This window comes from Temnothorax nylanderi, unplaced genomic scaffold (genome assembly GCF_030848795.1).
Source record: "Temnothorax nylanderi isolate EJ_2023f unplaced genomic scaffold, tnyl_v1.0 TNYL_tig0033_pilon, whole genome shotgun sequence".
NCBI lineage: Eukaryota > Metazoa > Arthropoda > Insecta > Hymenoptera > Formicidae > Temnothorax > Temnothorax nylanderi.
In genome coordinates this window covers 1,260,407-1,285,413 of record NW_027249095.1, presented here as the reverse complement: position 1 = coordinate 1,285,413, position 25,007 = coordinate 1,260,407, and the positions used below count along the sequence as shown (strand labels likewise).

At 38.3% G+C, this 25,007-nt stretch overlaps 3 protein-coding genes and 1 long non-coding RNA gene across 5 annotated transcripts; all 4 read right to left on the bottom strand.

The window, feature by feature from the left end:
- Positions 1-145: 145 nt before the first annotated feature.
- LOC139770851 (uncharacterized) lies at positions 146-4,647 on the bottom strand. Its single transcript, XM_071703103.1, has 4 exons — positions 4,512-4,647; positions 3,567-3,753; positions 1,898-3,343; positions 146-1,511 (listed from the first exon to the last, which is right to left on the bottom strand). The coding sequence occupies exons 1-4, from the start codon at positions 4,546-4,548 to the stop codon at positions 1,190-1,192; spliced, it is 1,992 nt and encodes a 663-aa protein (XP_071559204.1). The 5' UTR covers positions 4,549-4,647; the 3' UTR covers positions 146-1,189.
- A 6,284-nt stretch (positions 4,648-10,931) lies between these two features.
- Positions 10,932-16,862, bottom strand: LOC139770850 (uncharacterized). The gene is made up of 2 exons (XR_011717831.1): positions 15,658-16,862; positions 10,932-15,490 (listed from the first exon to the last, which is right to left on the bottom strand). It is a non-coding gene; the product is annotated as an uncharacterized lncRNA (long non-coding RNA).
- Positions 16,863-17,199: 337 nt separating this feature from the next.
- On the bottom strand, positions 17,200-19,342 carry LOC139770849 (nuclear RNA export factor 1). Of its 2 annotated transcripts, none has more exons than XM_071703101.1 (2): positions 19,193-19,342; positions 17,200-19,056 (listed from the first exon to the last, which is right to left on the bottom strand). In XM_071703101.1, the coding sequence occupies exon 2, from the start codon at positions 18,900-18,902 to the stop codon at positions 17,304-17,306; it is 1,599 nt and encodes a 532-aa protein (XP_071559202.1). In that variant the 5' UTR covers positions 18,903-19,056; positions 19,193-19,342; the 3' UTR covers positions 17,200-17,303. The 2 variants fall into 2 exon arrangements, with proteins under 2 accessions (XP_071559202.1, XP_071559203.1); XM_071703102.1 differs by having other exon boundaries at positions 19,189-19,295.
- A 538-nt stretch (positions 19,343-19,880) lies between these two features.
- Positions 19,881-24,924, bottom strand: LOC139770875 (leukotriene A-4 hydrolase-like). Its single transcript, XM_071703131.1, has 11 exons — positions 24,218-24,924; positions 23,689-23,801; positions 23,214-23,359; positions 23,016-23,127; positions 22,878-22,946; positions 22,303-22,609; positions 21,868-22,166; positions 21,471-21,725; positions 21,079-21,377; positions 20,750-21,013; positions 19,881-20,061 (listed from the first exon to the last, which is right to left on the bottom strand). The coding sequence occupies exons 1-10, from the start codon at positions 24,264-24,266 to the stop codon at positions 20,782-20,784; spliced, it is 1,881 nt and encodes a 626-aa protein (XP_071559232.1). The 5' UTR covers positions 24,267-24,924; the 3' UTR covers positions 19,881-20,061; positions 20,750-20,781.
- Between the last annotated feature and the right edge of the window lie 83 nt (positions 24,925-25,007).

Here is a 25,007-nt window from a genome sequence, read left to right as displayed (position 1 = left end):
TACGCACGATATTGCTAAAAACTATACTAATAGATAATTTATGAAGAAAATAATACTTTATATTTGATAAACGAATTATGTTCGTGGGCGTAGGTTGAAGTTCAATTTTTTGTGAATATGATAAGAGAAAAAAAAAACGTTAGACTATTGTTAAGAAAGGATGAAATAATAAACCAGGTTTTTAATGCTTTTCTTAATTAAAATAATTATAGTGTATATACACTCAGTACGTATACTTCAGGGGCGGGGACGCAGATAATTGAACAATCTTAAATCTGAACACGTTTCGTGCAGGCTTTTGTCGATATGCATGCACAAAATATGTGAGAAATTTAACGATTCGACAATCAAACTTCGCACTACTGTACCAATAGTAAAAATACATAGTGAGCATTATTAATAATAATCGGTTATCTCGATACTTTCTTTTACGCGGCGAGGTAAAAGGGGAAAGATTAATGTCGGCGAAACAATCTTTTGCGCTAACATTGTTCAGAATTTCTTAACGTTTGTAATATCGATACATCGATGCTTAATACTGCGCGGATTAAGCATCGTAAAATATATATAAACAATTAGCCTAGAATACTGAACTACGAAATTATATTGTTAATAACGGCGTACGAGCCGTCAAATCTCGATTGAACATATACGCATTTAAGTGGATCAATATCGATCGATGATTCTTTTTTTCTGTCAAAATCGGTATTCAATATTTATATGCTTTCTCTCTCGCGTCTCTTTGCGCGAATAATCTTAATCGAAGACCGATTTTGACGATGACTGGCCACTAATAAACAATAATTCACAAGGATTAATTCCTCCTATCGATCAGTGATGTAAAAAGTACTTTTACTTTTAGTATCTAGGTATAGATACTTCAAAAGTAATTTCAGCTAATTAAAAGCTTCATCTTTATAATTTTATTATGTTTGATTATATAAGCTGATTTGAAATGTGATCAAGTGTTTCTTTAAAAGATGTACCTCGAGAATAAATATTCAAAAATAATAAATCTGTCTACGAATACAGTTTCGTTGCAAGATATATATCTAGGTATAAGCATATAGGTATTAAAAAAAAAATACCTATACCTGAAACTACAAGGAGATACTTGCTCCTCAATATTTTACATCACTGGTATCGACGAGACTCAAGGGATTCGACGCGATAACGAGGCGAGACTGTTTTAATTCCTCGCGATTTTCGTGGACTCTTTGTTGCTGGTGACGTGCTCGAGGTCGACCCCGTCGTACTCCAGGCCACCCGTGTTATCGTAGTACGCGTAATCGTAATCGTTCTTCTTGCCCGATTTCGGTCGCGCTGTCGTGCTGCTGCCGCCGCCGCCGCTGCTGCTGCTACTGCTGCTGGGTAATCTAGTCGTAGACGAGAACGGCCTCGCGGATCCGCTGACGTAGGTAATCCCACGCGGCGTCGTCGTCGGTTGAACGGCCCTCTGAGCGTTGGGATTAAAGCTATTCGGGTTATAGGTGGTAGCGATAGAAGGTCGTCTGCAACAAGAGAAAGAACATTGCGATTGATCTCCCAATATCACACACACACACACACACACACACACACACACACACACACACCACACACACACACACACACACAAGGGCGATCTATAAAATTATCTTACGAAGATAAAGTTCGATCGAGAGTACAAAAAATAAATATCGCAGGCTCTCAAAGTAATATATGCTCCCCCTCCCTTGTACATCGATACGATTATCTTCTTTTCTAGATAATACTTCATTTTAAATTATAGTAATATTTTGGTATTTATAAACGTCGTTGACGCGATTTAGGGTTGAACGTGAATTTGAGCGACGTTACAATTTTTTTGGACAGATTTAAATTTGATGGCTATCACAAAAGGAAGTCGGAAGTTTACCTTGGTACTGGCGTGGTGGTCCTCGGCGACTCGGCGAGATGGTTGATACTCGCGGGACTGAAACCGACCCCTACGGAAGATCTCGCGAGGTTGTAGCTGCCCGTGCTTGTTTCGATGTAATACGACTTGCCGCTGCTCGCGTTGTCGTAATTGTTATATTGAGTCGCTTTCTTGGGCGTTTTCGTGCTATCGTAGTACTGAGTGGAGGGCTTGACCGCTTGGCTCGTTTTGTCGTAATATTGGCCGTTGTCGTTGTTCCTCAACGCGGTCTGCGCGACAGTGTTGTCCGCGTTCACATATTTCTTCGTTGCCGGGCTATAAGTGGTGGGCGCGTAGCTATTGCTCGCGAAATTGTTGGCGTAATATTTGGCGGTGGTCTGGGGAATATCCTGACTGGTGGACGTAGCTGGTCTGTACTGGCCATTGTTGTTGTTGTTATTGTTGTTGTTGTTGTTGTAATTATTGTTATAAACGGCAGGCGCGGGCGTGGTGGACTGATATGCAACTGCCGCGCTGCTTCCTCGTTGGATGTTGTTGTAGCTCCTCTGTTGGTGATTGGTGTAATCGCTGGTCTGGTAATTAGTACTCGGCTGAACGGTGGTGGATTGCGTGTATTGATAAATCTTTGGACTGTAAGTCGGTTTCAGCGTCGTGGCTTGAACGGAACTGCCAGTGTTCTGTTGATTGTAGTTGTTTGAGTTATAGACGTTGTAGAGGTTCGTGTTGTAGACGCTGTTCGGAGTTGTTCTGGCAGTCGTGCTGGGTGACTGGTGGTTACTGTACGTATCCTGGTACGTCGTGCTAGGTCGATACGTGGACGACGGTACGCTGTATCTTTGCGTATTCTGATTCCTGCTGTTGTAGTTCTCTTGAGGTCGGGCGGTCGTTGACGAAACGTATGTCGTGGATCGTTGATTGTAATTGTTGTAATAATTGCCGTTGTAGGTGTTCTCTCTCTGATGATTCGATACGACTGGCGCCGACGTGGTGGTCGTTGGCGAATAGTTGTTGCTACCGTTACCGGTGTACTGTTGCTTCCTGCTGACCTTTCTGACGCCGCCCTTCTTCTTGGCGGCCTCTTGATCCTCCTTATACGATTTCTCGTTCTCGTATTCGTCTTCCTTGTTGTTTCTGTTGTAGAAATTGCCGCTACTGCTACTTCGCAGTACCTCGCGATTGTTGTAGTTGGACGAGGATACGCGATTCACCGTGTTCGCGGAGGATCGTACCGCGTCGCTGGTCTCGCTGCGCTGAAGATGATCCTGGGGCTCGGCGTCGGAGCTACGCAAGTTGTCGTAGCTCACGGACTCCAGACCGGAACCGATTCTATATAAATCGAAGTTATCGCTGGCGTAATAGAGAGTCGCGGCCTCGCAATCCACATCGTACCAGTCCGCGCAGGTTTGACTCTCTTGATCGAAAGCGGTGTCGTTGGGACAGAGGAACCTAAGTAAAAGATAATTAATTGATTCTGCGAACTCAGTGATTGGCTCTAAATATCGTAACCTTTAACATTTAATTTGAAATTCTAGCTATATATTTATTTGAAATGCTATATATTATTTGAAATTCTTTAATGCGCGATACACGAATGCCTGCTTGCTGTTGGTGATAAAAGACCGAGAAGAATTTATCCTCACTTATCAAGATCGTAATGTAGAGCACTCACTTATAATCCTGAATAGTGCCAGCCACAGAGACACAGACATGGAAGACTTGGCAGTCGGTCTCAGGGTCCGCGTAATAGCTACCGACAATCTTGTTGCGACAGGAGAACGAGGTTTCCGGCATGTATTGCTGAGAATACCTCGGTGGTGGTCGTTGCAGACCTAATACGCAACTCCATAATATTCCCACTGAAATACACGGCAAAATCCCGAGTTTTACGATATTCTGCGATACTCTCATGTATAATCGATATCGAAATATATTATGTAAAAAATTTATCAAGTAAAAAATGATGGCAAAAAATTATAATTTATTGAAAAAGAAAAATAGAGAAAAGCGAGAAAAACGACAGAAACGGTAATAATTCATTACGAATATCTATTTATATTTATTAATATTTTATAACTTATATTTCCAAATATTTCTTAATATAATCGAATGCATATTATAAATTTAGAACAACCGAATACATTAACAAGATACATTCTCGTATCAATATGCGATCCGCGATTTTTTCACTTTATTTTAATGTTACATGCTCATAAAATCTGCCATAAAAAAATTGTATTGCAAACGCACGACACCTTAAATGTTCAAACAGCGAGCGCGTCTTTTCGCGCGAATTACGAAGATAAATAGCGATAGTTTCAATGGATATCGATACACCTTTCTATTTGGGGATATCAGCGTCTATAATAGAAGAGATATATAACCGTAACCGCATGCACGGAGATTGCTTCGATCGAAAGTATTACCGATTTCTACGAACGAAGTTTTGAATAAGAAATCACTTAAGTTATCATATTGAATAAAATTCTTTGAAATCAACTTTTTAAATATTTGACGATACGGTAAATCGCAAGGTTCATTAAAAGCTTTTAATTCCGTGACGATTTCCATATTCCACTTCGACGGTTGAACTCCACTCTGTATTAATTGCACGTACCCGAGATTAGGACGAGATACCGTCTCGTCGACTCCATATTTATTTTTTCTTCGGGCTCTCTGGATGTTCTTCTCTCCGGATTCACTCGGCTTCTCGGACTTGGTTCGCACTCCTACGCGTTACCTGCGCGATCAGACTCGCGGACGCGACTGCAGCAGCGTGGAGAACGTTCGCGCCCGAGAAGAGAAGAGGCCCGACGGCGGGCGCGCGCGGAGAAGATGCCTTCTGGGAGGATGGGGCTCCGCCGGGTTGAGCTATGGGACGACGGGGGTAGGGATCCGGGGCTCCATCGCGTTAACGGAGAAGAGAACGGTGCGCGCCGGGGTCCGCTGCGGGGACGTAACGTCTCTCTCGTTACGTCACTTACGGCAACCGGGCTCGTTCGCCGAGCAGCCAACGGCGACGATGGCACGTATAGTGTGAATCGACCTTTATACGTGGGTATAATGCACATACCGCGCGCGGACTCCCGTGTAACTTACACGTTTTACTACCACGCAGGTAGGCGGCTCAGGTGCCGGAGAAACCGCGGCGCGGGAAAGCGAGGGAGACATTATCATCTCCCGAAGAGACCTCTCCCGCGCGCGCGGGATGCATAATAACGCGTAGGTGCCCGCTATTGTGTCGCCTGTTCACGCGCGGAAGAACTTGCCCAGCGAAAAAAACTGCAGTTCTGTAGCTCGAGATTCTGCTTCCCTTCGGAAGATCGTCAAGGATAGGCATAGAAGGCGGATTGCCGGCAAGCGTTGCGCGGCAATCATTAAATTCAACGTCGATTCTTATTTATGACTACTTGGAAATATCGTTAGAAGAGATACACGGGGTAGCATACATAGAGATAATCGTTCGTGACACCGTTTTAACGACATCGATTTTTTTCCCCCGTTTAATCGCTTTCGTAGATGATGAGTCTTGTATCGCACTATAGATAGAAGAAAGTTATACGTTTTACATTGAATCGTGTGTGGAGGGTGTGGCGATAGACAACATCATCGCGTGCGCCTTCAACAGAGATAAAAGAAAGAAGCCGATGTGCCCGTCAGCGACAATTATTCTAATGGATCTTCAAAGTAGATATATTTTGTGTGAAAGGATATTCGCATTGCGCCACTATGGATACATAGTTTCTCTCTCTCTATCTACGACACACTTTTATTTACACGGTTATTTGGTTTTAAAACTTAAGCCCACTTTAGACAAGCTATATATATTTCAATATATACTTTGTATATGTTATATTCTGATTTTTTAATGCTTTTTGCATTACACAGCATAAAATTATAAATATAATTCGATTCTGAATTAAAGATTATCTGTAAAAAGGGCTTCCAAGAAATAAATCTTAAAGTTGATACTTTTTTTTCATAGATATGTTTTTTTAGAAGAACAAATTAAACAGTTATTAATTTATGTCTTTTAATCTTTTCAATATTAATCTGTGTGTGAGAATTAATCTTATTCCGTATTTTACAGTGCATCATTTCCAAGCACAAATGTTCAATAAAACTAAATGGTTAATTTAAGCCTCTTGCTTCTTCTTGTTTTTATGTTCTTACAAGTCTCGTAAAATGACGAATATGGATATTTTGCCTCTGCATATCTTCCGTTTTTTCTTTTCACGCTTTTAAATCGTCGATAGGACGTTTCTCGAACGTCTCGTCTGTTAGCGTAAAAGTTCGGCGTGACCGGTCGTTTGGTGGCCTTTGCCAGCGCGAGATCGCGACTCATCGCACTCGTTGGAGGGTGCATCGAAGGAGTGCTCGGTTGCATTCCAGCAGTAATCCGAGGAATTACGGCGGACGGAACAGCGAGCACCTTGTCGTTAGAACGCTCGAATCGCCGCGCGTCCACGAGCGGCCTCGAGATGGCCGTTCTGTTATTCGGGACTGCATTCTAAGGATGCTAGATACTTGAAATAGCTGAGCGAAATTTGCCGGATAATTGCACGAAAATTGCACGTACTAAGAGAATTCTTCAGCGGCATTTAGATACCTTTGTCGAAACTCGGGGTCCGCGTATCTTGGAACTTCAAAGTTAAACTTTCTCACAGGTTTCTCTGATATTAGGTACATAATCCCGGACGGTTAGCAACTAATTAAAACGGACGGTCTCGCGCGCGAGTAGAAATCGTTTTGCGTTCAGAGAGGAGGTTTCGTTGCAGGTGGAAATTGTAGCAGTCGGATCCTTCGATGCGATAGGGTCACTTCCGCAGTTTGAAGCTAAGGTAGATACGCGCGGCGTAGAACGTGCAAATAAGGACTTGTCTACGAGCAAAAGAATCACGTGGCCCGATTCACTTGCCGCCGTCGCACGAAGATCGAGGTCGTACCTCGACAATTGAAATTTCGCAATTTAGCCTGTCTTGCATCCTGCAGCGCGCCGTCGCGCAAGTGCAATGCGTTGAGAGAGAGAGAGAGAGAGAGAGAGAGAGAAGCGAAAAAAATCTACGATAGCTTTAGAATTTAAATCTAAAGAATATTGCGCACAATCGTCCTTGTTCTCGCTGCACTTGTGACCCATGAAATTAACGTCTTTTTGCATCTCACGAAAGATGTCTATTTTTCGAACCTTTATTTCAATATATCCAATATCAAGGCGTTTTAGTAAGCAAATTTGCGTAAACATAATATTTCAATCTTTTTAATCGCCGATATTTATCTTGATTATATATTTATACGAAACAATGGTCTAATTATTTTCAGCAGTGTGTATAAACTGACTTTAAATTTACGTCTTTTGTCAATAACGTTCCTCGAAAACGCTAAAATACGCGTGACGAGCAAGTTGATTGGAATGTTTTGTGAATGTATCCTATAGAATTCATCATAGATCAAACGCGTTTAATTCTGTATCTCGTCGACTTACGCGATATCTATTAGCCATCAGAGGCTCGTTTCGACACCGACGTACATACACGTGCCTCGTAACGATGGGGTAATTAACGAATCGAGTATTATATTTTTCAATGACTGTCCGTTCGTCCGTTTCTATTACGCGCGCCACGATGAGACTCTACGCCGCGAGGAATCTTCTCAGCCTTGGAGGGCGAAAGTTGTCTTCGGTTCGTTCGTAGATGGAACGATATTTGCACCTACCAAGGCGATTCTCGTCGTCGTACGATAGTGGGCGTAAGAACTCTTATTCGGTGATTCTAGCCGCTTGCTTGCTGTGCGAGCGATCGTGAGCGACAGATTTCGCGTTCGATAAAAACAAATGATAGGGAAGGATTCTTTGGCATCACAGGTGACGATAATAACGGTAACGTCTGAACGTCTTCAATTACGGTTTATCATCTCGTGAATCATTTCTTACTTCATTTCACATTATACGTCGCATTAAGAAGCAACTTATGAGAACTTAATTAAAGCGACTTTCAAAAACTGGCGGAGTTCCGAAAATCGAGAAAGTTGATCGCGATGAGCGAGATATAAAAAAATTTCACATTTAAAATACCGGAATTGAAATTTGCCTTGAGAAAATGTAAATCTTAATATCTCTCTCATCGAGATAGTCTTGTTATATATCATTTAAGAAAAAAAGTTTTTGAATAAATTATTATAATTTATCGAATCCTCTTTAACATTTATTGAATCTTTGCATAATGGGATGCACTCACTAATTCCTCGTTTATCGTAAACACATTGAACATTCCGGTTTGAGAGAAATCCGTTTCAAGTTTTGCCGTTTATTCTAGAAATAATCGCGCACGTATTGGACATTAGTCTAAAGTTTTGTGAGATTTAATTATTAAATTTCCAACTCGAAATTTTACATTAATTTACCCGAGCATATGGAATCTCCGGGACGCTTCGTTCTCTCGGCAAGTAGTATAACCCGCAAGAAGCTGCGCTACCGTGATATTTGCTTCCCGAAGTAATCTTACACGTAGGCGTCATTAGTCTCGCCACTAAGGAACATAAATTGTCCCTCATTAAATACATGTAGAATAATTCCCCGAGTCCGTGGCAATTAGGAAAACGAACTGAATGGACGCACCCTTATCGTCTTCACTTGCGCGATCTTCTCGCGAGTTTCCGTTGGTAATTATTAAACTTCGCGTCTCTCTTTCTCTCTCTCTCTTTCCTAACTTTTAACTACCATTTAAAGGCCAAACTTACCGATATTGAATCATTGGTGAATTTCAAAGAGCATGACAAATCCTGCGGCAGACTGCCGGCATGCTCACGGAGAAAGCGCGGAAGGTCAAAGGTTTCAGTGAACCATTTTTCTCGTAGTGTGCCATCATTGGCCTGATACTTTCGCGAAGTACGGATGCGCAGCATCCTTGATTATAATCGATATCCTTAGAAAGTCAATTATTTTATTTTATTGTATCATATCCGTTCGTTTTAAAGTTGTAGAATTGTTCAAAGCGAAATGCGCTCATGTACATTTCGAATAACATTGCTTTTACCCAATCAAAATAATCTTTTTCCCGGGGAAACGTTATCTCTTTAAACAACGCTGGTCCATTAGTCTGCGACGGCTTCTGCCGTCGAAAAATTCTACTCAAGACAAGCATTTTTCAGACACGATTGTTGCGATTCTCGATACCTTTCTCCTCTAAAAATACATACGTTGCGCAAACAGACACGCGTTTCCGTTCGCGGCTCGACTCTATAACTCTCGCGTTTCAAGATTGTCGACCGACTCTCCGAACAAGGTATCCGCGCCGCAAGGTTTCTTAAGCGGATGCAAAAAAGGTGCTAAGCGTATGCGGGTACATCTGACTTCCGTCAGGCGCACACGTCCGTGCATGCGATCCGGTGCGCATCTTCCGCGCGGGTTAGCCTTGAGATACGGCCAATAACGAACCAAGTTCCCCGTTTTTCCAAACTGTTGGTCGTCCCCCCCCCCCCTCCTGTCACGCACTTCGATTCCAGATAGTGAAAGTGTCGAGATTTTTGTCAGGAACGTCCTCCACCTCTGCATATAATACACGTGCGTTCCACGAACGCATTTGCCGAGGATATCCCCCGTGAAGTTTACACACCTTCAGACGGAGAATGATTTGCGCGTTTGACGAGAAAAGAACGGAAAAGTGTAACAACGAGATTGATCAGTATAGAAGATTCGAACGAAAGCGATTGTTAGATTAACTTTCAAATAAAATTAAAGTTAATTACGCAATATGAATTTCTAAATTTGCTTTTCAATAATGACAATAATTATTATATTCAGATATAAATTAGGATGGGGATAGAGCATTAGGAAACGGATAACTATCCTTCTATATTCTATGTTTCAAATGCCATTTTTTTTCGAAAGGGCTTACGAAATATTGAAAGAGTGGAATTTCTAATAATAAATACATAAAATAAATTACTACATGTGGCATACCGTGATAACGGTGTGCGAAGCTACAGTCGAACAAATCGATCCTTTACGATCCATCTCGACCTGTGACACCTGTTACGTAATACATGTTTGGGTATGCAGCATCTTGATCCGAGAGAAAGTGAATGGATTTTAATTTAATAATTGATGTTAATATTATAATTACGTAATATTAATCAGATTCATCGCGTATGTATATTATACATTGATTAAGAACTAAATTAATTTTTTCCACTTTATTCTGATCTTTTTTGGCAAGGTTTCCTTCGAAATCGCCCAACTCTAGCTTGTTCTAATTTATCGTGACCTATTGCGTAACTTTGTTTTCGCGATATCTCTGCACGCTTTCATGCATGGCATCATTTTCTCGTTCTGCACAAGACGTGCGAGATTAATAAATACGAATTTTCCAAATGCCATTCTTCAGCATTTGTTTTTGACGCCTTTAGCGCACAATGACCACCGGATTAGCCGGCTAGCAAGTAATTTAGCCTCGCGGCGACGGTACGAAGAGAGAGAGGGTGTCTGCTCATCTCTACCACGTGAGAAAGTGAAAGCAAAGGCCGTATGCCTCTGAAGACGAGATGAGGCACCGAGACCCGATCGTCCCGGTATTCGATCGTTCTGAAAATCACTCTCCTTCACAGCGATTCTCTTCGACGGCCTTCTCACACTGATCGCTTCTTCTCAAAACACTAACCGGTGCACGTGCATCTTCCGTCGAATCCAAATTTTACTTTGTTCATGTATTTCAGTCTTACAATAGAATCTGAAATTTTAATTTCATAATAAAATTAAAAATTCTATGTATTTCTTCTATATCGCAAAATTTAGAGATTTTACTGAGTTTGGCGAAAATTATTAAAATAATATATTCTATTGGTTTGAATGCATACCATAGCATACATATACAGATAATCTTCTTTCTGATGACAGCAGACCATATAGGATATCTCGAAAATTCATTAGACACGCTTCTCGCTCATTAATGTGATTGTCATCATGATGACAATCCCCTATTACAACTCTCTCTCTTTATTAGCAAAGACATATCTGACAATATTATCAATAAAAATCATTCAAAATTTGTACAATGCTACTGTATTAACGGCGGTTAACAAATAATGTCCATATTATCATCGAACATTATATTACGTTTATCCTACACTTTTCATGTTCATGTGATTAAATATTAATTAACAGATCGCAAGATAAGGTATTATTAATACTTATTTATATCGTTTCCATATGTTGCTGCAAAAGTAGGATGGTGTCCCGTTTCTCGTTTATAATTGTGCGCAAGAACGTCGCTCGACAAGTGAACCGGAAAGAGGCAGCAATTAAAGCGATTAGTCTGCGATTGATAGTTGAATCGGTTACAATTACTTTCTCAGTCTTATTGTTAAATCATGGCCTCAATTTCAGTCTTAAATTCTTAGATGTACATTGTAGACTTAAATATACATTGTAGACTCAAATTAAAAACACACACTCACAACGCATTGCCTAAGGGACTGCACATTACAATATATATGTCAGGCAATGTTCAAGATTTTGCGCAAACATCGTTAAAACGGTGGATATGTCATTATGATACGGGAGATAATGACATATATTTTACATGAGATGACATCTTTCTTAATCTAAGTTTTTTAAATAATAGATATAATTTATAGATAAATGATTACGCGCGCAAAATTAAAAGATTCGCGATCTCGATCGCGAATTATTTTGTATTTCTTCGTTGCGATCGAGAAATGGTGATTTTTCGTATTGCTGCTAATTAATTTAAATAATCTATCTCTCTCCGAGAGCATAGTGCACCAGTTGTTCCCGTGGGCGTAATTAACGTATTTGTGGCGAATTAAGCAGGTACTCGAGATCTTAATTACACGTACGGCGAAGGGGCTGCCCCCCGCGGTTATTGTGACATACTGTGCATACTCCGGCGCAACTCCGTGCGAAAAAGAAAATTATCCACTCATCACTGCGATACGCGCCTCTCACTTATATAACGTAGAATCCCGTTTGATAGTTCTGAAGTGACGACCATATACCTCGTTTCCTACTCGCGCTCCTTTCCAATGTCTATATAAATTCCTGCATACGTGCATATTTTCCATACGGTTGATTTTTGCGGCTAAGCGTTTTGTCATTAACAACCATTAATAATCATACCAACAATAAATATTTCATATTAATCCGTTGGAAAGGCCGTTTGCACAATTTAAGTCTTGGAAGAGGATGCACAGCGGAATAGTTTACTCTTCGCGTTACAGAGAATACGCATTAATTTTGCATACGTAACGCGCAATATGATGCATCCGGAAAGGAAATTCTATTCGAACATCATACCGTGAATCATCACTTTTCCTTTGTCAATGCGCCTCTCTACGATAAAATTAACTCTCTCGTGTGCAAACGCGGGCATTCATCTTTCACATAATCTGCTCACTCAACGTAGATTTAGGCTGACTTCTCTGAAACTCTTCTTATAAAATCGAAGGTAAATAAAAAGGAAAATCGAAAGTAAAAGATCACGAATAAAAAGAGCCTGTAAAATGAAAAACGACGAGATCGTCAGCTATATGTCGTAATGCAATATGATTCATCTCCAATATAATCTTTCTTTTTTCTCGAGTTGCGAAATTTCTTTCAATCTGTTTGCAATCGAAGTAATGAAATGATCATTAGAGTCGACCCTTTAACCAGCAAAATTCGGTATTTCCTTTTTTTTTTTTAGCACAGGAAACAAATAATTTTTATTCCCCGAAGCTACTGTAACTCGAAGACGATTTATAATCGTAGGTCATGCCGATGCTACACATGAACCCTAGAGAAGACGGCATAACTTTCACTCACGACAGTGTCGCGGGCCTCATGCCCCGGGCACATTGGATACGAGCACATCGACACGACGATCTCATCCTTACAGGCGCGGGCGCGCGCACACAATCGCGCCGGAATGTTGCATAAACGCACGCGCGTGAAGCCGCGGTTCTTACGTGCGTGATACGCGAACCCGCGCTCGTGAAACGTGGAAGTGCCGACCGATTATACAAGCGATTCCCACATATGCGAGCTATCTCTCCGAAAAGTTCAAGTCAAACGAGATCGAAGTGATCCTTCTCGTTGACTTTTGGAAAATTTAATCGAAAAAAAAAAAAGGAAAGGAGAACAGAGAAGGGGAGAAGAGGGAGAGGAATTAACATATAAGAAAAAAACATGATAACATAAAATATGTAAGAACGTGAAAGGATTAACAATTTGGAAGGGGGGCTCACCGTTCGCAATAAATATAATTTTTTTCGTACTTGTTTTTGTAGTTGCAAGTTTAATTAGGTAAGTCGAGGAAGGAAAGAGGAAGGAGAGAGATTCTCTTGTAGCGTAATTGCAAGGAAATGCAGCTGCGCGCGTACTCATTAACGGGAAAATGGCGTAAGCGTGCCCTTTTTAATTATTCACGTCTCACGTAAAATCCCATGCGCGCATTTGCGCACATACACAGATGCACGCGCGTGATGCATCCCGGGTAAATCGTATCGCTTCTTCTCCGGCACGTACGTTCGCATGAATGCGAACGGGTCTTGCGAAAATCCGTCTTGCACAATTGCTCCCGATCGGACTGTTTCATCTGTTTAAGAGAATCGCTCGTCTTCGATTTCCCTTCGCGGAGGCAGACGCAGCGTCGTTCCGCTCAGGCCATGAAGATCGACTCTATTCGCCTCTAATCGATTGAGCTTAAAGACCACAATAATCACGCGGATATCATTAAATCGTATAGCGCTTATTACTATGATCTTGTAACATAAATCGAAAGGGGATTTCTCGAGTTTGCTAAAAGTTACCTCGATCTTAAAGTATATTAAATATATTTTCTAAATAATCGGAGAATAATTTTTTAGATTTAATATATAGATATATATGTAATATAATTCAGCATTTTTATTTCCGTAAGCTGAACAAAACGTCTATTCCCGAAAGCCGGGCAAAAGAACGAATTTTTCCGCTTTCGTAAAAGCCATTATAACGTCATTCGTGGGAATCAGTCCAGTCTGTGAACGTTACTAAACCCTACGGTCGATTTCTTCACTTCGCGATAATTTCGTTCGCTTAGACTAGGAGAAGGTGACTTAGCTCGTTCCATTATTTGATACGAAACCGATTTCCCTACTGTAATATTGCAACATTTTGTTTGCAGGGAAAAATTATCTCTTTCAAGATTTTCACAGCGCGTTCGCGGCTCGTCTCAAAGTTTGTTCAGTTCGAAAATCGTAAAATATATAGAAGTACTATGTATCGCGCGAAGCAATACTAAATATAATCGTTGAAAAATCGACGTAGCAGATAGATGTTAAACACACATAACATCCTTTGATTTTATACTTTTAGTAGTTTTAGTAGCCACCATAATGGGAGAATGATGTGCATAAAGGCTTCTTTCAGTAATTTCGTAATCGCTAGACTCATGTTACCAATGTGTCGTTACTATCTTTGAATCTAGTACAAGGATATCTTGGCCAGTGAAATGAATCCTGTGGTCTTATTTTTGAAGAATATCGTATTCTTATTACGCATTTTTATTCGGTATTTTTATTACGTATTTGCGACAAATGTAATTTCATCATAATAATAAACATATATATTTTGTCTCGTTTGATATGAGGATTTCGGAATGACATACATTGTGTATTTAATAGCTAATATGAATTTTCGCAAAAGATTTATAGTAACTGCAGTAATCGCTGTGCAGCAGTTAATTAATTGATTAAATTATTTTTTGATCATAACTAATCTGAAATTTCATAACTCTCAGGGATAAATAACTTCGCTTCTCTCACACATTTTCGCTTCTTATATACGATTAGAAATTACCGTTATGCATTAAATCTTTCCTGCTAAATTTCTATTGTACGTGACACATTGTAGGCGTTTACACGCACGTTTTCCTCGCTTATTAGCATCGATAACGGAATAGCGAATGGCATCAGATATCATGTTACTTAACTTTTCGCATTCCTCGCTTTACATAATGAATATCTGTATAACGCGTTTGTGTTACATTTCAAGTTTGGCTATTAATTTTCTCTTCTGGACCTATCCCTGTTACCACTCGATGAAAGCCATCTCTAATCGCAGGAGAGAATATCACAAGCGTGTAGTGTCTTTTCATTTTTGCCGGCGCCTTTTTCGAAGGTGCGACGACACGAAAAATTTACATAGAATCTGCATGATAGGACTTTCTCCTGCGGGTTATCTGTAAGAAACATCTTCAGGTGCGTTACATCGTGCGTACGCCTCTTATGTGCGTCTTGGCATAAACATGTCTCAATGGGCCATCTTTTTAATCATATTCCGTCCCTCTCTCACTGTGGTACCCTGACCCACAACTTGACACATTTACGTTCGAAGCTGGCTTTCGCGATTTTCATAAATAAAAAAAATATATAATACATCTTTTATTAAAAACGATGAATGTTACATGTTTCATATCTATTCCTGTCTTTTATTACATGCAGTCTAAAGTTCCTTTGAATATTGAAATCCAATTTATTTTATTATTCTCATTTTTCTGTGCTCGAGATTGCGCTTCGGGTGTCGATACTTTCGATTTCCAAGGTGCCGATGCAGGAAGCATCGAACTATTGGGAAGAAAGTTTTAATTAATACAAGGGTTAATTGGTACTGGAAGAAGCATACGGTTGCCTATTTTTAGAAGGCAATCTTCTCAAAGGCGCTTCTCGTGGGAGGCTGTACTGAGTCTCACAGTAGGGAACAATCATTTTATTATGTCGTTATCTATACGTACCCTCTCTCGACTCCCGGCTAATTGTTAGCAACTCAACTCAGTTAGTTTAGTTCAACGTTTCTCGATCTTTATTTTTTTTTTGTATCATTTCCGTGCCTCGCATTATAATCACTGGTTGAAAGAAAGGCGTGTGAATAAGGCTCGTTCAAAAATTTATGCATCTATAAAACGTTCCATTTTTTAATTATATCCTCTATAAAAAGTGCCGTGATTATCTACGTTGAAAATTATTATTATAGTCTAATGTACTGGCATAACTGTGTCATTGTACAAGGTATTTTCTTCTTTTTATTCACACGCAAAAGAATCTACCTGAGCCCTGACGATCCGGAAGTGACAAAGATTGCGCAAAAACAAGAGCCGGCGATGATACGATCGGACTACCGTAAACGTGTTATGATTGTTTATTTGGCTACCATGGCATTACTGCATTTTTCCTTGCAACGGTGATGTAATGCAAACACTTGTACCGTTACACTCAAGCTGCGTGCATTCATCTTACGTTGTCCTTCGAAGTTGTTCTTTTTAATGCCGTAATTGTATATTTATGGCATTCGATAACACGTAATCTTCCGTGTTATGCCATTCTATTTAATTAATGACATACATTGTCTGAATTTGTGCGGTAAAAAGAGCTTATATTAGAAGAAATCTATCATTTTCTTATTGGAATAAAATTACTCGTCGTACGCCAAACGTCACGATTACAACTCAAGTCACGTCTTTATTTGCGACCTATTAACTCATTCGTCGTATCATTTTCTCGGCGAAAATTTGCATGTACAGCGTAAAGTTCACTTCGCGCGCGTAATAAAAATTTTAATTCTCCCACAATCGCACGGACTATGAATTACTTCCATAATTATTATTCTCGTACGGTGTTAGCGATAAATTATGCACCGTTATCGAGCCTGTGTAATTGAAACATATAATTACGAGCGGACAACGCGCGTATAAAATCTATTATAAATATTCGTTCTATTAGCAGATGACAATTTTATTCTCGGCTTTACTATCTATTTTAGTAGCGACAATGACCATAATACTTCGTAGTATTACGCTCTCGAGATTAAATTATTAATAAGCCATTTACAGATCCGCATTCAAACACAGTGATTTACTTCAATCGAGCATAAATAAAGTCTCGATGATCCTCAACAGCGCTCGCATACTGCGTCGTAAACCGATTAGAAAGGGTAAAAAAAACTCACCTGCCTTCGCGATTTTGTTTCATTCACATCGTCCGGATGAACGCCGTGGTCCTTGAGTGCATAACCTTTGGATGAAGTCACTAAGCATCTCGTTCCCCATCCTGCAGACCGTTTAAATGCCATGCGAGTAATCGCATCGCTTCGTGATATACTCATTGATATACGATACTACCAACTCGCGCGGAGCCAACATCTACACATTATAGAAGACGTGCAATTAAACGCGCAATTAACATGACGATTTTTGTTATTAAAAAAAAATCGTATTTTGCGAGAGAAATCGTAAACGTAGAAAGGGTAAATAAAAATTAACGAATTAAATAACGAAAACTTTTGAGATACATGCACCTGTATTTTTACATTACTGCTATTTCTATTATTTACATAGCGTTTAGAATACGCGCCGACAGTAAAAGCAATATATTGTTGCGAGCCCTATGAAACAAACGCATTTTCCGGTATCGACGAACTTTTGAAATCCTTCATGAAGGTAGATATCGCCTTTCGCATGTCCCATTGAGCTAACGTCAGATAAGTCTTGGACCATTCCTTATTCATCGTGGTGATCTGCCGCATTCTGGTAATCAACACCGATCTCTCACTCTGACTGAAGCAAACCGGCTCGACTTCCTCGTAAGCATATTTGACTACTATTTTATCGGGTGTTATGTTTTCAGGTGCTGCGAATATGTGGTACTGATCGTTTGAAATGTGATATTCGTTGTCGAGGGAGGCCATCAAGACGAACGTTCTGGAGAATGATAGTATGTTCGTGCCGGAACTTAGTTTCTTGAACAATCCCGTGACACTGAACACTATGCATTTGTCGTCGTCGTACATGATGTCGTACGTGAAGGAACTTGTGTCGTGGTAGGACCGGGGCAATTTGCCGAAAGCTGCCAGAATGTCCTCTTGGCCGTAGTAGAGGCTCGCATTTTTCTTATCTTTTTTGACCTTTCTCATTAGATTTCTATTTAACGTGTATTGGTTGAGGCCAGTCTTTTGCGCGATGTTATGGGGTATGGCGAAGCTCATGGAATAAAACGCGTCCTTGTGATAGAGCCCTCGCAGAACCGTTCGGTCGAGCTGATCGTACAAAGAAAAGAAGTGAGAGACAAATTTATGTGCGAAATCCTGCGTCTTGTCGTCCGGAAAATAGTCCCTGTATATCATCGGCATGTTTTCCGCGATGCACACGCCGTCTAACTCTTGCAGGTACGGGCAATATTTCTTTGCAGACTCTACGTATTGCTTCGCAGTCGAGTAATTTTCGCAAAGAGGATTTCCATCGAGCCAAAGTCTGACGATCTCCAGATTTTTGAGGGGGGCTAACGCGCTCATGTTTAACAGATTGTTGTGCCTCAGGTCCAGGTACTTGATGGATTTTAAACCCGAATTCTCTATCGCCGATATGTTGAACAATTCATTATGCCGCAAATTCAGATGCTCGAAGGTGGCTATCGCGGTTTTGGCCAGCTTTAAAACGTGATTGGAAGTTCTGAGTTGTGACAGCCGGCAATAGACGGTCTTATCTATATCCGGATCTGTGTGGAAATTCTCCAGGTTTAATGTCTTCTCGTTCGGATCGTATCTCTTGGTTAGCGCAGTCAACAGGATTGGTTGTATATGAATCTGCAGATCGCGGATCGAAGAGAATCCTAAGGTTACCATGAGAACGAGACCGTCGCCCTGATCATTTCTGACGATCATATTCAGCTTGCACAGTATTTCCAGCGCGGGGCCGCAATTTCTCGCTACAAAATACGCGTCTTCTCCACAAACCTGATACTTCACCGGTATCAAATCGGCCGGCTCGATCGCTCTCAAAATAGCTTTCAAGACTGTATCCTTGTCGAATTTACCGCCGTTAATGACTTTGATTTTGTGCCATAGATCAGAGCGATACATCAGTCCTCTCTCGTGAGGCAGTTTTGCGCCCATAACTATTCTTATAGCGATCGCAGAATCCAGTAGAATAGGAATAACTGGTGCATTCGGCACCTTTACGTTTTCCTGCTGCATCATTTTCTGCATCGCCTCGTATTATATTCGCCTATCTCGACTTCCTTAAGAAGCCTCCAATTGTTCCTTCCCTTAATTAATTCTTCTTGATTATTTTTTAATTAACTACTTTCTCTCTGTTTTGACAACTTTTGCAATGTTTACATATCTTCGAGGTTATGTCCCCCTGGAAAGATTATTACGAATAAATCTATTGACACGGCTATCGTCACACATCTTAATTGAGAAAATATTCAGACGTTATAAGATGATAATTATACATTATTAATATAGAAAATACAAAAAACGCTGAAAATACCTACGAGACTTTTATCTTTCTTGCCGATATCGCTTCTTTTTTTCACTTCAAAACAATAAGTTTACCATAAGTTTTCATCGACTCACAGCAGATGTCACGATTTTCTTGATACTCACAAGTACTTGACTCGGTTGACTACTTGTCGGTATAATACTTGTATGTATATATGTAATTAGCGTCCCACTGGCGCCTCTGTGTGCATAAAATGTGGACACTGAACTACGTAGCTATGTCCACGAATACCTTCAATGGGTAACACGCTATATCCATCTTCGGTTTTGTTCCGAGATAATTTCCTATGTCGTCCTATAAAAAATAAAAAATTAAAGAACAATATATGTTATAAAACACATTTTACGTTACATTTCTCAAAATATTTAACGTCTTATGAAATATTTTTTTCTAGATATTTACATCTATAAAGAAAACAATTTATGTTCGATGCCTTCTTTTTCTCTCACGTTTTTTCAAATGTATTTTACACATTTTCTGTATATAATTAATTTAATGTGATGATAATCACGCGGAACTTTAGTTAGTGGTCTAATATTAACTTTTCTCACGAATAAATGGACAAGGAAGTAGCATCGAGAATTTATTTATATTTAAGATTTAATCTTTTTGTCGAGAGTTGATTTCAGTAATACGCGTAGTCTATCGTGAGGAAAATAAAATTTGGAAACTTATGCAGATGCATATATTTATGTTGCGTATTATACAAATAACATTGCTACGATTAATTACATGGTAATTTGTATATAAAAGATATATGTCTTATTTTCATAAATTTAAACGTTTTTTAACAATCCAACGGGAATTGTCGTCATAGTGAACATGCATCACAGCGAACCGAGCTACCTTCAATCGTTGGTTCTGCAAACAAAATAAACAACTTGTTAAATTTCAACGCAATTATTTTATGTAAAATGCACATTCTATATAAAGGACCTTGCACAGTTCTTATCGAAATTGGATTTCGGTAAAATTGGCTGAAACTTTGGAAATATAGATAGTTTATGTGATGCTGATCAAAAATCACAATAGGCAAGAATCACAATAATCATCCGTTTAGGCGCTATCAACGTTCAAAAGTCAAAATACGATGTCATTTCATACACATACGTGTGCGTGTAACTGAGCTTGTAATTAGTTTCGCAGTTATAATTCATATATGTGTGTATACATATACATGCATGTACATATTTTTTCATAATACATAAATACATATTTTTGTATTAATAAAAAGAATAAATTTTGTGATTTTGCAAAATAATACATTGCAATCCACTGTCCCACAATCCATAATAGTACTGAAATACCTCATTTTGACTTTTGAACGCTAATAGCGCCTGAACGATTGATTATTGTGAATCTTGCCCATTGTGATTTTCGATCAGCATCACAAAGTTTTAGCCAATTTCACCGAAATCCAAATTCCATAACAACTGTGCGGGATACTTTAATTGTCTTTACCATATTTGTTTCATAAACAGTTTAAAATGTTTTGGGAGTTTTCTTATAGTAAATAAATTATTTTATATTACAGTTACTAATAACTTACCTTGTAAAAGAGAAAATTAAGTTAATTGTTAATTACGAATTTTGATGTAGAATTATGTCTAATTCTTCCCTGGTTTCCTGCAACATCTTTTGTTTATTTTTATTGTACGTTTCGATCGTTTTTTCACGCTTTTCTTCCCATTCGTACAAATGTTGAAATATAGGACATGCAATAGTTGGCGAACAATATTCAATAGCAAATTTCAAAGCTTCTTCAACTTTCTCATCCCATCGAACTTTAATGCACAATCGCAGCCAAAGAAATCTGCGAAATATGTGCGTTATGTTAAGCAAATGTGAATCAATCTGAATGAAAATATGCGTATTTACCGTATTTCACTATTATTGACTTCAAAAACGTAACGTTGTAAAATTAATCTCAATTTTTTCGCGGTCAAACTCGTATAAAAAGAATGTAGGTGCATTAAGAATGTTATTTTCTGAGCATCACAAATCTGCTCTGTGTCTATTAAGATAGAAAGTATACTATGGGTTTTTTGATCCCAATTGGCCCATTCTTCCGCTAACTTGAAACACTTTGTTTCCCATACAGTCATTCCTGGCACGACAGGTGGAGGAACTTCATCATAGAACCACGCGTTCCATGTAATCCATGTAATATTCTTTATCTGAAAACAACATTGAAATCGTTATTTTTAAATACTAAACATATGAATACTAGTGAAACTGCAGTTTATGTGTATGTATAAAAGAGATGTTACCTTCTTTTTGTCAGGAAAACATTGATATAAATAGTTTATCCAATCGTTAGTATTTATACTTTTAAATGCAAATTCTTTAAAATAAGATTGAAGAAACGGTTCGAATACCGAGGATCCTCCTAACACATTCTCTAAATCATACAAAAGCATACATCCTCTTTCGTACGGCACATATTTACTAACTTTATGAGGCAACAAACCTGACAAATTAGGTAATAAGCATTTTGGCCACCAGGTATTTGTGGATTTTTCGACCTATAATACAATTTCAGAGAACAACGCGGTAAGAATGCAAGAATGTGTATGTGTGTATTTGTTGTGTGTACAATGCATAATATTGTCATTTGGTAATATTATTTATTACTTCATTTTTATCTAATCAAATTTGATACTTTACCAGATTATTCAGCTCAATTAATCCTTCCCTTCGAAGAAAAGACTCCACGTCTTCATGAATCAACAACTTGCCTAAAATTCTTCTGGAAATAAAAATACTGAAACTCTTGTTCAACCACAAATGCTCATAACTGGAACATGTAACTAAATTTCCTGCCCAGCTCTGTGAGATGGTGCGAGCGAAGAAACTGATACAAGATAAATCTCCGTAAAATAGGGTCGGCGAAATAAATATCACGCACGGACATTCTATTTCAAAATGGGCGATGCTTGGTGGTAGCACGCATATATCGTACCTATCTAGAGATATCATTTTATATGTAATAACAAAAATAACAACAATAAATAAGAAGAGAGGATTGATAATGCTCAAAAGTAAAATTTATTCTATGAATAAATTTAAGTAAATTAATATCAACAAAGTGAGATATTTTACCCCAAGTATAAGTTCCACACATATTTGTGGCAATCACCATCATTTTGTCAATCGTATTCATTACGCCTGAACGAAACGTATTTTCGTCAAAACTTTCGTTGATAAATTTGCTCTCGGCGAATATATTTAATTGTTTAAAAATTATTCTTTTCTCTAGTGAGCCCACAGCAATAACCACCGCGTACGATGGTACCGGATGTTTTTGACAGAATTCATATACGTTTAGTGTTGAATCCTCGGGGTCTTCTTTGGGTTCATTTTTTAAATGTGCGGACATTACAACTGTAAAATGTTTTGGTACCGAAATCTAAAATATGAAATATAAGTATATAAAAATTTCAATAGATATTTGAGTTTATTTTATTTTAAATAAAGAAATTTATACAAAAACTATAGACATTTAAGTTTAAAAAAAATTTGATTTTTTTTACTAATTATAATGCATTCCATTTCTTCGCAAATTTTTATTATTTTTATCAATAATATCAGTAATAATTAGTCGTACGTCATTTTTTTCATGTAAATGAATAAATGCTGAAAGAATATAAATACCACTTGTGTTTAAATTCTTATACCTTAGCACTGTATGTAAATTTGACAGACGGAATATCCTGGCAGGGAAACCATGTTCTAGCATATATTAGCTGAAAAAAATTGAAACTTTTATATAATCTATGTTAATGTAGAAAAATGTCTTTGTGTAGCCAGTTTACCTTGTTGTTAGACAGTAAAAAGTGATGTTTGCCATCGGCAGTTTGCTCAGGTGTTAGCCAATACAATGCAAGAGAGCTTGGATTTGTTTCATATTCAATTTGAATGCAACATCTGAAAGTATCGTATTGTACATATATTCAATTCTTACATCAATAGTTTTTAGTAACTGTATTTTTCTAAGAATATCTTATACTCACATAGAGTTACAAGTGGTTACAACAGTTTCTGGTAACATTATGTAAAGTGGACTTCTTTGCGTATGATAAAATTTAACGTGATGAGCTAAAGGTGTTCCATCAATGTTTGTGACACGTGATATAGCAAGTTCAATGGTATCTAAAATCTAATAATTCGATATTACATATTAATACCAGACAAAATTATTGTTTGATACAAAGGAATACGTTTAGGGAAGACCGGGGCACCATGAGCCACAAAAATTCAAACTCTGAAAAGTACTTTTAAATATATAGATTTTTTTTCTCATTTTTTAAAATAATTAAAACACTATGTATATTTCAAAATTTATTTAGCGTATTTGGCAAATATTGATTAGTTTTTGAAAAAAAAAATTAAAACATTTTTTTAGAAATGACCCCAGGTGTCCCATATACCCGGGGTACCATGGGTCTGTCACTGGAGCACTATGAGTCCCCGATCTCCTCTACTCACTGTTATACGAGTTAAAGGTGTCCTTTCTATCGTCAAAATCGCTTTTCCTTTGAGAACCCTTTGATCAAAATCCACAATCAATTCTAAATGGATATCTTTTACACGTGCCGATTCTTATAATTAAAAAGATACAGAAATAAAAAGAACATAAGTAATGAATAATGATATATACATGTAATGAGTAAATTTATGACAAAAAATATTGTAATGAAAATCAATTATGATAGATGTGTGTGTGATATTATACTTGTAACATGCAAACAATTTTCAGACTTTTATGCTAAGTGCAATATATTTTATGCATTTAAGAAGATGCGTAGAATGTTATCAGTTAATTAAAACTGTGAGAAAATAATTTAATTTTCAAAATTATAAATTACTAAAGAGCTAAGGATGTGTGCAGCAGTTATGTTTTTAATGTTAATAGTTTCCGCAAACATTTCTTATTTTTTTTTTTAAAAGAAAATTAATAAATAAACTTGAAATTTTACATATTGTGATTATGTAGCTAATTAAATAATTGGAATACCTGGTTTCGCAAAGGAGTGTGGATCTTCAGTAAAGCTTAAATAATCCATTTTAGGAGCGTCGAGTTGTAGCCTTTGCAAATAACTTGCGACTAATAGATCTTTATGTCTAAACTGGCCTCACAAAGAAACAGTATTACTTTTAACTTCTACCCGTCTTCCTCTGTTTGGCAACATATTCTGTTCATTATAATGTTGGATGTCAAAACAGGGCCGTGCGAAGCGAGAACTGCGCCCGGGACAAGGATGTATTTGGTGCTCCCTTCCGCAGATGAATAAAAGTTTAATTAGTAGAGTGGCTTTTGACATCGGTGCCCGCGGCCTGGGCCCCGTTTGCCTTACCTTTTTACATGATCCTATGTGAAAGTGACTGCGATTCCTCGCGTATAAACATATCCGAATTAGGTAATTCTGTAAATCAAACTGTCATAGACTTGGTTCATTCTCTTTTTAATACTCAGATGCACTCCTGTTTCATTCTAAATAGGTAGAAAGTAGGAGAATTGGTGATTAAGAAGGTATTTCTCGTGTCCGTGCACTTAGTGCAACGGGCATAATGACACTTCCGTGTGTTTCCTAGCTGTTAGTCAAAGTTTCTATGGTAATTGTATTCGGTCAAAACGGAATAGCTTGAAAAGTTAGAACTGTCTTTCTGTCATAAATGTTTAAGTAATGGCACTACATTTGGCTTTCTCTATTACGGTCTTATTTTGACGTATGTTTTGCATACAAACATTATTAAAATGAAAAACACGCTTTAGCTTAAATTATTCCAATTTTTACTTATTATTT